This window comes from Daphnia pulicaria, chromosome 2 (genome assembly GCF_021234035.1).
Source record: "Daphnia pulicaria isolate SC F1-1A chromosome 2, SC_F0-13Bv2, whole genome shotgun sequence".
Lineage (NCBI taxonomy): Eukaryota > Metazoa > Arthropoda > Branchiopoda > Diplostraca > Daphniidae > Daphnia > Daphnia pulicaria.
This window is the reverse complement of record NC_060914.1, coordinates 11,827,101-11,842,011: the sequence shown is the minus strand read 5'-3', so window position 1 is coordinate 11,842,011 and position 14,911 is coordinate 11,827,101. Positions and strand designations below refer to the sequence as shown.

The window sequence follows — 14,911 nt, the reverse complement described above, 5'->3', positions numbered from 1 at the left end:
AGACTAACCAATTTATTAATTTCCACGTTAAAAAGCTTATAGTTTAACATCAATTGGTGGTGTAGTGGCTAGCAGATTGGCAAGCCACCCTGGAAGTCGAGGTTCGATTCCTGGTCAGGGAAATTCTTTTTTCAATTTATATAATTAAAATCTCATTTAAAAGCGCTCAAATTCTCATTCAAATTTTAGTGAGAAAATCATTAACATTTTAGTGGTGAAAAGAGAAATTAAGCGAGATTACAGTGAACCCTCAGTCAGATATCATTATATTTACGCGACTAATCATTTATATTTAGATGAGAAATGACATAATTCTCACTTTGTTCACATGAAATTAATGATTAACGGCTGATTTTAAACTTGAAAATGTCCCAATTTCTCATCAAAAGTCATCAAATAAATGATATTTTGCTGTTAATCTCACCAAAATATCACGACAAAATGAATGAGAATTAAGGTTTTTCTCATGTATTTCTTTATGAGTTTTAATGAGATTTTTCCGTAAGGGGAACATTCAGAAGTCTATAACTAGTTTAGAAGTGAATATTGAAAAAAAAAGAAGTGAAAGGCACAGCATTTTAAATAAATCAAAGGTAACTATTTAATTTGTTTTAATTGATCTTATTCAGTTTCTTTAATTATTTTTGTTGCCCAAATAGATGGAAGATATCGTTATTCCGATGTCGCTTGGTAACATGGAAGACATTGGGCAAGATAGTAATATGCTACCGGAAGTATGAATAGCGAGTCTGTCACAACCAGTGGTAGCGATTCAGTTAGCATTCCACAAAACTCTCAAGAGATATATGAGAGAGAAGAAAGGTAAGTTGCCTGCACAACATTCGGGTGTAATTTCCGCTTTATTCTCTTTGTTTTTGATCTTATTTAGAATTGTTGTCGACTATTCTAATCTACCTGACAAGTATAAAAATCTTCTTGTATCGGATGAAATACGCCGTGAAGGTGATCTCCTAGAACGTCGCGTGAACGAGTTGAGCCATACAGTTCAGCATATTAAAGCCCCTAATATGCGGGTACGTTGTTTTTTCTTACATTTTTCCGTGATCAACTTCTTGTTATGTTCATCTTTAGGCTGTGGAAAAAATTTGACTTGGCAGGAGAAAAGCTACAAGGGACCAACAGAGTTTGAAAAGGTTCGCGCCAAAACCAAGAAAGCTCAACAGGCATTTGAAAGAGTAAAACAAGAGCGCTTTGATCTCTTTATGTCTTGTTTTGAACACGTTTTGAATAAAATCGATGGCATTTATAATGTAAGGTTAAACCATTAATTTTTAAAAAGTCACCATATTTACCATTTTTAAAATTTTTGCCCGTCAGTCGTTGGCGAGGAACAATTCTGCTCAAGCCGTTTACCCCAGCCGTCAGCCGTCAGAGCGCCCCTATCAGCCTGACGGTGCAATGGAATTTTCGCCTACTAATAGAATTTTCGCCGGATCTATGCAGACGCACCTACCCCCTGTCACATCACATCACATCACTGCCTAATTCCAGAATTCTTCCAAGATAGCTCTGTGACTTAGCCGAAGGCCAACGCTTGCAACGCGAGCCCTAGTATACCAATAGAGTTGGCTAATGTCCGAAGTTGCCAATTGTGAAAAATCGATTGGACACGAAATAGTAAAATTTCTTACATGGCGGCTTACGGAGTTTGGCCCATTTCAGTTTTAGTTTTTAATTTTCTCATTTAAGTCGTCTTCAGTTGCTATTCTTAATTAGATAACTACATTCCTTAGTTATCAGGTAATCTTTTAAGATTTATTTCCCCTCGATAGTCATTATAGTTTATTTATTATGAATTTTTAAGTAAAAGGCATTTGGTTTTCAAGGACAATATCCTGCCCCGAGGAAAGAGAACCCCGCGCCACCCCTTTGTCCCCTCTTAGTTTCTTCCTTCGTCTCTTCTTTCCATTCTTCCCTTGGGGCAGGAAATGGCGATATTTTTTCGTAAACACGGTAGGGACGTTTACTTAAAAATTCATAATAAATAAACTACAATGACTATCGAGGGGAAATAAATCTTAAAAGAATACCTGATAACTAAGGAATATAGTTATCTAATTAAGAATAGCAACTGAAGACGACTTAAAGGGGAAAATTAAAAACTAAAACTAAAACGGGCCAAACTCCGTAAGCCGCCATGTAAGAAATTTTACTATTTCGTGTCCAATCGATTTTTCACAATTGGCAACTTCGGACGTTAGCCAACTCTATAATGCTAGGCTTTAATGAAGGATATAATAATGCTAATAATAACTTAGGTAAGCACGTTATTAGAAAATATCGAAAAAATTAATTTTAAATAATTTCGTGGCAATAGACAAGCGTTTATTAAACGTAACGAAAGATGTCAGAGTATGTCGTAGCAAAAGACAAAACTAAAACAATTGCCAAGAAAAGAGAGGGACGCTAGGCTTTCGTGGCAATAGACAATCTGTTGTTTATTGACAAGAAAACTATTTCGTGGCAATAGACTGTGTGGTCGTCGCGTAACGAAAAAGCAGACGGAAAGTCGTGGCAATAGACTCAACCCACTTTAGCTAGATGGTCATGGTAGACCGATCCAAGCGATATTCATTGTTGGTGACTGCTGTCTCTTGATGCACTTTTATAGAAAGGAGTTGCAGTATAATTCACATTACTTTCCAGTTGTAACTTTTGCAAAAATCCATTATTTCAGACAGTCTTTATGTCCACAGAAATGAGAAATCTAAATCAGAACTGAAAGAATTACAGTAGTTGTCATTGAAATGTTCACTGAAATAATATCACCATCAAGTGTTTTGGGAAGAAAACGGGCAAATATTTATCCATATAATTCCACACTGTGTTCCTTCTAGTGATGACGTAAAAATTGTTTCAAATTATTCCAAAAACACAAAGAGAATTGAGAAGAAAACCGCAAGAACTTTCGACATGTGAGGAAAAACAATGCGATGCTAACGACATCTAGCTACTATCGAAGCGTCCGTTACTCCGTTTTTTCCATTTTCGTTTACATTTTCTTTTATGGGGATAAAGAAAATTTGATTAACTAATTCACTTTATCACGCGCAAAAAAATAAAACTACTTCAAACTGGGCCATATAGCACTACAAGAAATGTATTCATTCGCCAAGGTAACAGACGGTTCGAGTTCGACAGTTTCTGCCTCTAGCCCTCTACATTTTAGATCTGTAATTCTGTACGACGACATCATTTTTACGAAAATTGCATCAAGTTGAGAAGTAATTAAATTTTTCATATGATGTAACAGTTACTGCATGCTGCAATCTGGTTTTCTTCCCAGTGAAAGATGAATTTAAAAAAACTTCAATCATGTCATTAGTTTTTCAATGACAGACCCCGTACGAAACTTTTAGCTTAAAATTTTACTGTTAGCTAATAACCGCTAATAACAGCTCACGCGGTGCTAGGCTAAAAAATCAAACCTTTTATCATGCTGCAAATACCTCGAAATTTGTCATCTCAAAATAATTCCCCTTTTTTTAGCAGATATCAGCTTTTATTTTCCGAGCTAGGTCGTTTTCTTATCTTGCTTGAAAAAATAAACCTTAAAACCAGCTAGAATTTTCCCCCCTAAATATTTTACCTAACTGTAAGCTAATTCCAGTATGGAAATTTTAATCTAGGGTTTCACTCCACTTTTTTTTAGCAGATTTCAGCTTTTATTTTCCAAGCTAGGGCGTTTCCTGATCTTGCTTGAAATAATTAACCTTAAAATCAGCTAGAAATTTTCCCCCCTAATATATTTCCTAACTTTTTCAGCTAATTCTAGTATTGAATTTTTAATCTAGGGTTATTTCGCTTAATGTGATCGGAATAAATCGTGATTAAAAAAATAATAGGTTAAAAAAGCGACATGTGGGGTGGTCCTAGACACAAAATATATGCATACAGATTTTTTTTATGTATAACCTAAAAAAAAGCATAGCATAATTCTATATGTGTATGGGCAATAGCTGAAATTTTGAAAATATTTGTTTACATTAAAAATGGTTTATCTTTATACAAGCTTCTCATTAGTTTTTTAATTAGAAGTCTATGTGAAGAATTATAGACACAAATATAGTACCATCAAATAATTTTATTGTAAAAATGTATCAATAGATGCCAGATCAGGACAACCAGTGACTATAGGTAAAATAGTGCAGCAAAGAATTCTACGGTAGTAAATGGATGGGTGACCCTGTTAACAAAGGGAATGCGCGCAAAATTCTCTTTTCATGAATTGGTATGGTAGCGAGAAATTTTCAAGCTACCTTCAATCTAAGAAATCTAGCTAGCAAATTCAAAGCTAAAACTACTCTAAAATTCCCAATGTGGAATTTAAAATTTTTGACCTGAAAATTCCTAGCTATATACCCCTAACTTCGTAGCTATATTCTAGTATAGAACTAGCTAAAAATTTCGTACGGGACATGACAGGTTTTATAAATACAGTTTAAGTAGTGAAATCATTGATAATGTATAGATGGGATTAATAATTTGGTTAGGCAGCAGCGGCTTTGTAGGCTGGTGTAGTGTAGACTTGAGATTGGGATTCTGGCCCTTTGTACTCCTCGCATATTCTCGACCGCGTTCATTAGCGTGCGCTATCACAGGTGAACGGGAGAGTGGGACAAGTCACAAGCCGTACAAGAATCATCTATGAAAAGAGAAAAAAAAATGCATTAAAACCTTCCGTTCAACGGCGACTTTCAAACAAATTGAATCAATACTGGCAATACTCCAAAGAATTCATACTGTGCGTATTCACAGTTCAACTAAACACATCATTTACCACTATGTCGTAAATTTGGGTCATGGACGTTCAGGCCCCGACGTTCAGTCCCTGCTTTCTATGTGGGCCTGAACGTCCAGCTGTACGGGCCACACAAAATTATGATTGGGCTTGTTTATAGAGTCCCGATCGAAAATCGAAGCACACTCAAAAAGAAACAATTATATTACGCTGAACACAACCTTTAAACTACAAAGACTATTGTTTATGACTGTGTTATGTGTTCCTATTGAAGAAGGGAAGGAAGTAGTGAAATACAATACGTACCGTCGTGTGATCACGTAGTCCAAGCAAATGATTTGGATCCAATGCCGGGCTTCCACGAGTAATATATTGCAAAGGTGACGAAGGATTTGGAAAAAAAGATATTTCAGCGTACCTTAAGTCATTGAGTTGGAAACCGTCCTGACTACGAGTACGATCGCGATTCGTGATCGGCCTACAGTTAACAATTTTGTGAAAAAAGGTAAATTTTCTATTTCATTCGTAGACGTTTTGTTTTAATCAATGACAATTGTGCGTCCTTTTTTTAGAGTTTGAAAGTTATTTGAATGAAAATTAAAATCAATGTAATAATGAGATTGCTCCTGTTTCTTACAACCTTGTCATTCGCAATCTCTCAACTGTTGGAACATTATTTGAGTAAATCTGCCGATATTGCAAATAAAGACAGAAGAGTTTTGTACAGCCACATCGCTCCCAATTTGATTAATCATCCCTATCCAGGAGTAGAAAACTATACCCTTTACTCAACGGCTCGTTTAGGGATGATGCCATCAAATGCAAAGCCCCTGATGCCTGAACTCGGCCCGGTTATCAATAATGTCACATCTTTCCAATACCCCATCACAGTTCCACAATGCGGTGATATCGATCAGAGCGTAAGAAGCGTTTTCATTGCTGTGATTTCGGCGACTGACAATTTTGAATAAAGAATGAAAATTCGTCAAACTTGGAAAGAACATATCGATTTGGTCTTACAAAAAGGTCTCCTGGGCAAGATCCACTTTGCATTCATTTTAGGGAAATCGGAAAACGCGTTGACCCAAGAGAAAATTCAAAATGAAAACAAAAATTTCACAGATATCATTCAGACATTCAGATAGAATTGTCAGATTCTTATCGAAATTTACCGTTGAAGATGGCAGGACTACTCAATTGGGTTAACACCAACTGCCGTCAAGTTGATTTCGTGCTCAAAATCGACGACGACATGTACCTCAACGTGCACATTTTAGCCCGTTTCATCAAAACCTACTACGAGTCGGGGAAAATGACGATTTTCGGCCAGAGTTCTTGTTTCGATTGTCAATCCAACAACTGGGGTCCAGAACGAAGTATACAATGTCAAAAAGCTATTATTTCAGTATCTAAGATATAATAATAATTATGACTTCGATTAAGGTGACACGCAACATCAAATCTCGCTTGACGAGTGGCCGTGGAATAACTATCCCAATTACGTGAACGGACCAGCCTATTTGATGCACCGAACATCCATCCTTCCACTATTAGCTGCCATTCAAACGACGCCGTTTATGCCTTTTGAAGATATCTACCTAACTGAAATCTGTTCAGAAAAAGCCGGGGTGACAAAACAATATTTCACTGGATCCAATAGGTGAGTTGTGTTAAATATTAACTGGTCGTGGTCGTATAATGACATAGTTTCACACATTGATTAATTTCCAAATAAAATAATACCTTGTATGACATTTGAACTAACAGGATAACAGGATGGTTTATATACGAAGAATGCAGAGATGTGGACCAATTTATGACTTGGAATAATTTCACTATCACTGGTATGGTAAAACACGAACAAATCGACGATTTCTATCGCGGTTACCTTTCATGCAAACCACAAGAATCCACCCAATTCAACTTCAGAAACTATAAGTCTGTTTCCTAGATTACTGATAAATCGAGTGAAAATTTGATCTTTGGTAGTTATTCCAAAGATTCTTTGGAATAACTTTATCTTCAGAAACAACATTTCTTTTCCTATCTTTGCTTTATTTTGTGATTGAAAATTACCCCGATTAGTGATTTGAAACGTTTCCCTTATCTTTTCGAGAAGATTGGCCAACACAATGAATTGAAATAAAAATTCTAATTACAAATACCGAGTCAAAGCCGATTCATTTCAGAAAAATCATCCTAGTCAGGCGTGAAAACTCAAATATAATTACTTTTACGTTATGCAACGTCTTGGCAGAAAGATTTTAACCAAATTGTGGGACGATTTTCTTTCATGTGAAATGAGAACTGTGACATAGTATATGAGGCCAAATTGAATAAAGGAATCAACAATAAAGAGCCAGAAAACGGACTCGGTCATAAGAAATCCGATTACAGCAACAAAAATACTTGTCATCATATGGTCACGGAGTCACGAAGCCAAAGCAAAACCATTTGCGCCAATCACGAGCATCCACGAGTAAAAAGGGGGTGTAAAAAATTGAATAAATTCTTTCAGCGTACCACAAGACAAATCAGTTAGAACCCACTTCCTGACTACGACTGATTGACCAAAAAACCAGTTAACAATCCAAAAAGAGGTAAATTTACTTGTCGAATCAAATGTTTCTTTTTCCGCGCTGTAACCCAAATTTACTTTGAGATTAATTTTAGAGTTCACAAGTTAAGATGAAAATCACTGTAAAGAGATTGGCCATATTCCTGACGCTCTTGGCATTCGCAAATTCGCAGCTGATGGATAAAATGAATAGAGCAATTGTTGTAGAATCTAGTGCTGAAAAAATGAATAGAGCAATCGAGGCAGCCAATGAAGATAGAAAACTTTTGTACAGCCAGATGGCTCCCGATTTGATCGACATTCCTTATCCAGGAGTAGAAAACTATACGCACTACGCCGCGGCTCGTTTAGGGCTCTTGCTTGTAAATGCTAGGCCGTTGATGTCTGAACTCGGCCACGTAATAAACGACGTCACATCTTTCAAATACCCCATCGCCACTAAGCAATGCGGGAACATCGATTCGAGCGTAAGAAGCGTTTTCATTGCTGTGATTTCGGCCACTGGCAATTTCGAAAAACGAAGCAAAATTCGGGAAACTTGGAAAAATCACATCGATTTGGTCCTACAAAAAGGTCTGCTCGGCAAGATTCATTTCGGTTTCATTTTAGGACAGCCAGAAAACCTCCAAGGAAAATCCAAGGAAATCCAAGAAAAAATCCAAGATGAAAACGATAATTTTGGAGATATCATTCAGATAGAAATGATGGATTTTTATCGAAATTTACCGTTGAAGATGGCAGGACTACTCAACTGGGTTATCTCCAACTGCCGTCAAGTTGATTTCGTGCTGAAAATCGACGACGACATGTACCTCAACGTACACGTTCTAGCCCATTTCGTCAAAACCTACTATGGGTCGGGCAGAATGAAGATTTTCGGACAGAGCGATCAAGTCGATAGCAAATCCAACAATTGGGGTCCAAATCGAAGTAAAAAAAATGTCAAAAAAGCTATCATTTCAATATCTGAATAAAAATTATGACTTCGATTAAGGTGCCTCGCAATGGAAAATCTCGCTGGACGAATGGCCCTGGAATACCTATCCCAATTACCTGAACGGACCCGTCTACTTGATGCACAAAACCGCGATCGTTCCGCTTTTGGCCGCCATGCAAACGACGCCCATTATGCCTTTCGAGAACATCTATCTGACTGGAATCTGTTCCGAAAAAGCCGGAGTCCGGACGCAATATTCCTCTGGACCCAACAGGTTCAACCTAATCATAAAATGTTTTTCTCAATCTATATCAAATAATACTTTGAATGAATTTGATTATTAGCATTGTGAAAGGATCGGCTTTTTCTAGCAATTGCGACGCGGACAAATATATGACATGGAACAGCTTCACTGGTGGGATGCCGCACAGCGATATCGACAGCTTTTATCGCAGTAGTTTCAGCTGGTATTCAGTCTATTCATGGTGGCGTTGCACACCGAAAGATTCTGTCCAATTCAACTTTAAAAATGACATGTCGGCGATTTAGATGGAGGCGTGAAATACGCTGGTCCCATAACAACATTTTCCTTTTTTAATTCGGCAAGTCCTAGCTATAAGAATAAGATTGGCTGCAATAAACGATTGGATACCTTTCCCTTGCTATTTCAAGATGACGATTTGAAAAAGTTGTTTTCACAATTTCTAGAGGAAACAAATATAAAATAAAATTCATCAACCACAAATCTTGTGTTCAAGTTAATTCATTTAAAATGGTCTGGCAGGAAATGTCAAACATTCAATCCTGAACGTTGTTGTTTCATGAAATAGGTGGAGATAACCTGCCAATCTACTTCCCAATTTGGTCACATGATGTGAAAGGTCTCGGTTTTTTCTGTTACTATTCGGATTATGTTATTGGAAGACGATAGGGCTCAAGTAGTTCAGTTTTGTTGGTCATAGCAATTTTACTACCCAAGATTTTAAACCAAATTGAGAGTAGCCTTTCCATCAGGTGAAAACGGGAAGAGATCGAGTTAGTTCAACAAGAAAAAACCGGTTTTGCAAGCCGCCAAATGAGCGATTAAGGCTAACTTTAAAAAGAAAAGAAATAAGAGTGTCTCCATTTCAAAGAAATGAGATCGAAAATTGGTTAAATTGAGATTTCCATAGTATGAGACCATAAAGTGAATGCAAAACTCGATTAAAATCACGGACGCGGCCATATAACACCCAGTTTAAACAAAATAACATTGCCGCCATATAATCACGGAGTCACGAAGCAAAACCAAAACCCAGCGCCAATCAAAAGCTTCCACGAGTAAAAAATTGAAAAGGGGCAAGTGATATTATAAGGCCATTTCGGCGTACTGAAAGTCAGTTGTAAACCAACTTCCTGACTATAAGAGTATTCCGATCGAGACCTACTTCCCCCAAAAAAGGTAAATTTTTCAAGTTAAAAGATTTTGTTTCTTTAAGTAAAAAAAATTTCTGTGGCGGAAGATTTTGCTATTCAGAGGTGACTTGATGAAAATGAAAATCGCTGCAATGAGATTGCCCATATTCCTGGCGCTATTGGCAATCGCAAAAACACAGCTGTCGCAGAATCACTTTTACAAAAAGTTGAATGTTATCAATGAAGAGAGACGAATTATTTCCAGCCTCGTAGTTCCTTCTCTGATCAACACTCCTTATCCAGGAGTGGTAAATTATACCCTTTACGAAACGGCTCGTTTAGGGCTGTTGATATCCAATGCAAATTCAATTATGCCTGAATTCGGCCCAGTGCTAAACGCTGTCACATCATTCAATTACCCCATCACTATTAAACGGTGCGGGGATATCGAACAGAGAAGGCAAAGTACTTTCATTGCTGTGATTTCGGCAGCTGACAATTTTGAAAAACGAGAGAAAATTCGCCAAACTTGGAAAAGTCACATCGACTTCGTTCGGAAATTCAAACTGTTCAATATTCAATTTAGTTTCATTTTGGGACAGTCTGAAGACGCGTTCACCCAAAGGAAAATTCAAGAAGAAAGCATAACCCACGAAGATATCATTCAGATCGATAGGTTGGATACCCACAGAAATTTACCATTGAAGATGGCCGGATTATTCAATTGGGTTAACACTAACTGCCCTAAACATGATTTCCTGCTCAAATTGGATGACGACATGTACCTCAACGTAAACGTTCTAGCCAATTTCGTCAATACGTACCGTCAGTTAGGCAAAATGACAATTTTCGGTCAGAGTCAACGAACAGGGTATCCCTTCATAAACAACTGGGGCCCACAACGAAGTAAGTTAAAGTTCGGTTACATTTTTGTAAAAGTTTCTTTTTCGAAATGAAAGTGAATCGCCAATAATGAATTTTTAATTAACCTATTTAGGCGGGATGCATGAAATCGCTTTGGAAGAGTGGCCGTGGAATACCTATCCCAATTACGTGAACGGACCGGCCTACTTGATTCACCAAACTGCGATCCTTCCGCTTTTAGCCGCCATTCAAACGACGCCCATTATGCCTTTTGAAGATATCTACATAACCGGAATCTGTTCGGAAAAAGCTGGAGTCGTGACGCAATATTCATCAGGATACAATAGGTAAATAATGAACCCTAGTCGCTGGCTACTTTAACGATGTCATATTCTAAATTAATTTCGAAGTAAAATAACACTTTGTATCGCATTGGAACCAGCTTGATAACAGGCCCGACCCCACGTAACGAATGTGATTTGGACAAATTTCTGACATGGAAGAGCTCCACTGGTGGGCTGTCGCACAAGGATGTTGACAATTTCTATCGCGTAACCCTTCCGTGTAAACCGAGAGGATCCCAATTCAGCTTTAGGAACGACATGTCTGTTTTCTAAATCAATCCAGGAAAGGTTCACCTTTCAGAAACGACTAGCCGACTACCTTACAAACAACGTGACAGCTATCCCAAATCGACAATTGGAACAAGTTACCTTTCTTGATAATTGGCAAATTCAGTTCATAGAATATTCTCAAATAACCCCAATAAAACAGCAAACTTCCCTATTAAAGCTTTGAATTTTAAGTTTGAATTTTCCAACTTCTCGTCTTTGCAAAACGAGAAAAAAATAAAAAAACCCCGCTTAATCAATAAAAATTAATTGGCAGTAATGTTATCGTTCAAAAAACATTTTTAGTCTAATGGTAAAAGCACAATCGCGCTAGTGTGCCTCAGCATAAACTCACATGCTAAAAATCGTGATGACTAACCTCTTGATGACTTGAACGGCATTGGCGATGCAATTTTCCTCTTCTCTTGGGTCGAATACTGGCAGATAACCTTGCTCCATTCGCGTAGGTCCGATCTGAAAAACGAACGTATAATTATTATTAATAAGAAATAAAAGACTGGCAAATGCAACAATTTTTAACAAGGGAAATTGTCTGTGATTGACAATCAATCGACACCACTTCAGCGGTTAAACAACGGTCTGTGCTATCTAGTGACTAGTGAGGATTTTGATAATTTCCTCCATTATACTACATGAATCTTCTTTATAAATCGTGTGACTGTATAAGTCACACAGTGGTACGATAAGCGTGACGCAGGAGAGCAAATTGTTTTCATTTTAAATGTCTATACGTAAAGATTATTTGATAGAGGCAGTCGGAAAAGGAACATGTAAAAAGATTATGTTCTAAGATAAGTGGCGCGGAATACGTATCCGGATAACTCTTTGCCGTCAAACCAATGCAATGCTGGAGTGTGTGATAGCTGGTCTGGAAGACGGGATTAGAAATAACATAAGAAATGACATGCCTTCTTTAATTGTATACCTTTCTCTTAATGATGTTTCGCCCTAAACACAACTAACACTAGCACTTTTCCCTGTGCCGACTTAAATTAGTATTTAGGGTTTCACTATCGATGCAAGCTCAAGTGAATAAAGAAAATTTTAACTATAAAACTATACCGGACCTTACATTCTAATTGGTTGCACTCCTCTCTCGGTCTGCATTTCCACAACAGCCCGGTGGCCATCTGATCTTTCACCGGGGAAATAGCGTAGGAGTCTCTGGAGGAGATGCGATGACAAGGACTGCCTATTGAGTATTGAAGTGGAAAATGTTGAAAATGAAATCATTAAGGTTATTCATTTTTAATTGGCGTTTTCTAACATAATGCCAGGTTTGTTGTGCTTGAAGCATTAACTTCTCTTTTTTTTTAAAGTAAGATTCAATTTCAAAATGTTTTCAAATGTGTCGAACTAATGTTGATTGGAACTAGCATAGAACTTAGAAAGCATTAAGATTACTATGTTGACTGTTTTAGAAGAAATGAAATAAGCGTACTTACTGCTTTGAAAATTAGTGGTGAAAACATGTTTAATGGCTGTCAACGAGTGGTTGTAGTCATCTTCATTCCTGGTATAGCTAACACCTTTGATGTACCTATTAGGGGAAAATGTAACATTTACCACAACACATTCAACATTATAACTATAACTTTAAATAACCATTTTAAGCATAGCAACACAAATATATCAAAGTCTTCAGAATATTGCAGAATATGGAGAACAAATTTAGTACTTTAATGTAATGCACTAAGAACTTATCTTAGCATTTCAAAAGTCAATTGTAAGCCCTATGACATTTTCCTCATCAAATTTAATGCATAAAACTCTGATGGAGATGGCTCACAATAACTAGCTCCATTCCTCTTCTGTTCCACATGGCCACATTGCTATTTCATCAGTTTCAACTGTCCAATAATGTTGTCAACCAAAATGCGTTGTAATGCGAAGAGAATATACATACTGTTAAAGTTGACATTCATTAGCACTTCCATTTGATAATGACGAGTTCAAGAAATGATTTTCAATAAAAATTAAAAAGAAACTCTCACTCTCATGGCACTGGAAGAATCAGCTGTTGCCCCTCTCAATGAAGCCACCTGACGGACATGCTATCAACGCTCTAGTTTAATCACGATTTCAGTTAAGCGCTGATTTCAATTTTGTTTTAGTAAATAAACATTTGCAAGTTCTCCTTATACTTTAATGGCAAAAAATTAATTAACTAATAAGCGAGTTGTAGATTTTGTAGACATTTCAAGGAATTTTAAAAAATAAATAACATGATAAAGAATGGATTGTAGTTAGAAATTTAGAATCAGCATTAACAGTTAAATCCTGTCTAATTTTTACTAGAAATTGAACTTTTAACTAAACTAAATTGAAAAAGCATTTAATAACCCTGTTGTCCCCCTGGAATTCATTATCTCCCCCAGCTTACCTTGAAATTTCCACTATCCACATCTTTTACCTTGAATCATCTACTGTCAACTCTCAAAAGACCTTGAGATTGCCCTTTTTTACAAGTTGATGGCCTTCATATTTTCATTTAAAAGGCTGGCCATCCAACGTTCCATCGTCAGTCTACTCTCCGTAGTTGGTCGAGAGAGTCACACAGAAATTCTCTTGTCCAGTTATGGACTGTAGGCTGGACCTTGTTCCTTTACATCTTGCCCTGTAGTTGATCAAATGGAACCTACAACTTACGGTGCCATTTGATCAATTACTGTCGTGATGTAAACCGAGCGTCAGTTGACGATATCTAAATCAGGAATGAAATCCTGTACAGCAGTTGCTGAGAGCGAATAACTCGAGCACAAAAGCAGGACGGTGGTAAAGATACCACGAAGATTTTCAATACAAGACGGGGTAGGGGGGGGGTACAAAAGGGGAATTGTTTTCAAAATTTTTCAAACATATCTTTCTAATCATAAGCTGTGGAAAAATTTATATTTAAGTGTTACAAGTAGGAGTTCTAAAAATCAAGAACTGCACTTTGTGCTTTTGAGGACCCTGAGTGGTGTAGTATTTCGGAGCTTTAGTGTAGTAGCACTAAACCTAAAAATATGTGGTTAACGGTACACTCTATATTGAGATTGTAGAAATAGTAGGATTCCTGGTTAGTCTCATGACCTTCCAAGACGTGTTTAAATGAGGCGGGTCAGAGAGCACCCAGCAAAAATAGAATACAGAGATGTGTGTAACAATAAATTATGCTGGTTAGCCAAGCAAAAAGTAAGGGGATAAAAGGGATGATGGGAATTTTATTTCAAATGAGAACAAACCAACATGTTGATTGTGTTTGAGTAGAAAAAAATGGAACATGGCGGCAAAAACTGGACTACTCCAGTCGAAAATTAGAGGATTAACCCTCGAAAACGGTTCTGCATATTTCCACAGAACACACACACAAAAATTACGTTTGACGATCAGCTAATGATGTCTTGAAAAATATCCAGAAGGAGATCTCGTCATGGTTGAGAAAGAAAAGCCACAACTTTTTTTAAACGACTCAACCACGAGTAGCAACAATATTTCATCACCAAAACTAAATCAGTCTGATGCATACAATCTGAATCTAGATTGAAGAGGAAAAACACTTCTGAATTACTCCTATACTTCTGTAGGGGCGGGAAGAACCAATTTGTTGTAGGATTTATCCCTTTCAAGAAAATGGATTCAACAATGGGGCCTTTTAATGGGGAAGTTAAAATGAGACCAAAACAACATGTTGATGGTGTTTGAAGAGCACCAATCGGGAAAAATTGAGACGTACAGCTGATACAGCTAGCATGGCAAAT

The 14,911-nt window shown here is 37.1% G+C and overlaps 2 protein-coding genes and 1 long non-coding RNA gene across 6 annotated transcripts; 2 read left to right on the top strand and 1 right to left on the bottom strand.

Annotated features, from left to right (window-relative positions):
* Positions 1 to 508: 508 nt before the first annotated feature.
* Positions 509 to 1,576, top strand: LOC124326691. The gene is made up of 5 exons (XR_006915688.1): positions 509 to 593; positions 660 to 822; positions 890 to 1,034; positions 1,093 to 1,271; positions 1,339 to 1,576. It is a non-coding gene; the product is annotated as an uncharacterized LOC124326691 (long non-coding RNA).
* A 979-nt stretch (positions 1,577 to 2,555) lies between these two features.
* LOC124327755 lies at positions 2,556 to 13,574 on the bottom strand. The gene is made up of 7 exons (XM_046786750.1): positions 13,552 to 13,574; positions 12,774 to 12,845; positions 12,614 to 12,708; positions 12,236 to 12,360; positions 11,527 to 11,621; positions 2,791 to 2,854; positions 2,556 to 2,728 (listed from the first exon to the last, which is right to left on the bottom strand). Exons 1-7 carry the CDS (start codon positions 13,572 to 13,574, stop codon positions 2,690 to 2,692), a joined length of 513 nt encoding a protein of 170 aa, XP_046642706.1. The 3' UTR covers positions 2,556 to 2,689.
* On the top strand, positions 6,210 to 11,425 carry LOC124326238 (lactosylceramide 1,3-N-acetyl-beta-D-glucosaminyltransferase A-like). 4 transcript variants are annotated; one of them, XM_046784956.1, is made up of 6 exons: positions 6,210 to 7,362; positions 7,436 to 8,270; positions 8,335 to 8,551; positions 8,622 to 10,578; positions 10,670 to 10,883; positions 10,979 to 11,425. In XM_046784956.1, the coding sequence occupies exons 2-4, from the start codon at positions 7,451 to 7,453 to the stop codon at positions 8,824 to 8,826; spliced, it is 1,242 nt and encodes a 413-aa protein (XP_046640912.1). In that variant the 5' UTR covers positions 6,210 to 7,362; positions 7,436 to 7,450; the 3' UTR covers positions 8,827 to 10,578; positions 10,670 to 10,883; positions 10,979 to 11,425. The 4 variants fall into 4 exon arrangements, with proteins under 4 accessions (XP_046640912.1, XP_046640911.1, XP_046640909.1 ...); XM_046784955.1 differs by having other exon boundaries at positions 6,210 to 8,270; positions 8,622 to 9,718; positions 9,780 to 10,578; XM_046784953.1 differs by having other exon boundaries at positions 6,210 to 8,270.
* Positions 13,575 to 14,911: the final 1,337 nt, after the last annotated feature.

Excerpts from the sequence above, each read along its gene's own strand:
- LOC124326238 (XM_046784956.1), top strand. The coding sequence starts at position 7,451 with ATGAAAATCACTGTAAAGAGATTGGCCATATTCCTGACGCTCTTGGCA. Across the intron at positions 8,271-8,334 it reads CAATTGGGGTCCAAATCGAA|GTGCCTCGCAATGGAAAATC; the intron begins GTAAAAAAAATG and ends ACTTCGATTAAG. Across the intron at positions 8,552-8,621 it reads TATTCCTCTGGACCCAACAG|CATTGTGAAAGGATCGGCTT; the intron begins GTTCAACCTAAT and ends TTTGATTATTAG.
- LOC124327755 (XM_046786750.1), bottom strand. The coding sequence starts at position 13,574 with ATGTGGATAGTGGAAATTTCAAG. Across the intron at positions 11,622-12,235 it reads GCAACCAATTAGAATGTAAG|ATCGGACCTACGCGAATGGA; the intron begins GTCCGGTATAGT and ends TTCGTTTTTCAG. Across the intron at positions 2,855-11,526 it reads GCCGTTCAAGTCATCAAGAG|AAGGAACACAGTGTGGAATT; the intron begins GTTAGTCATCAC and ends CGTCATCACTAG.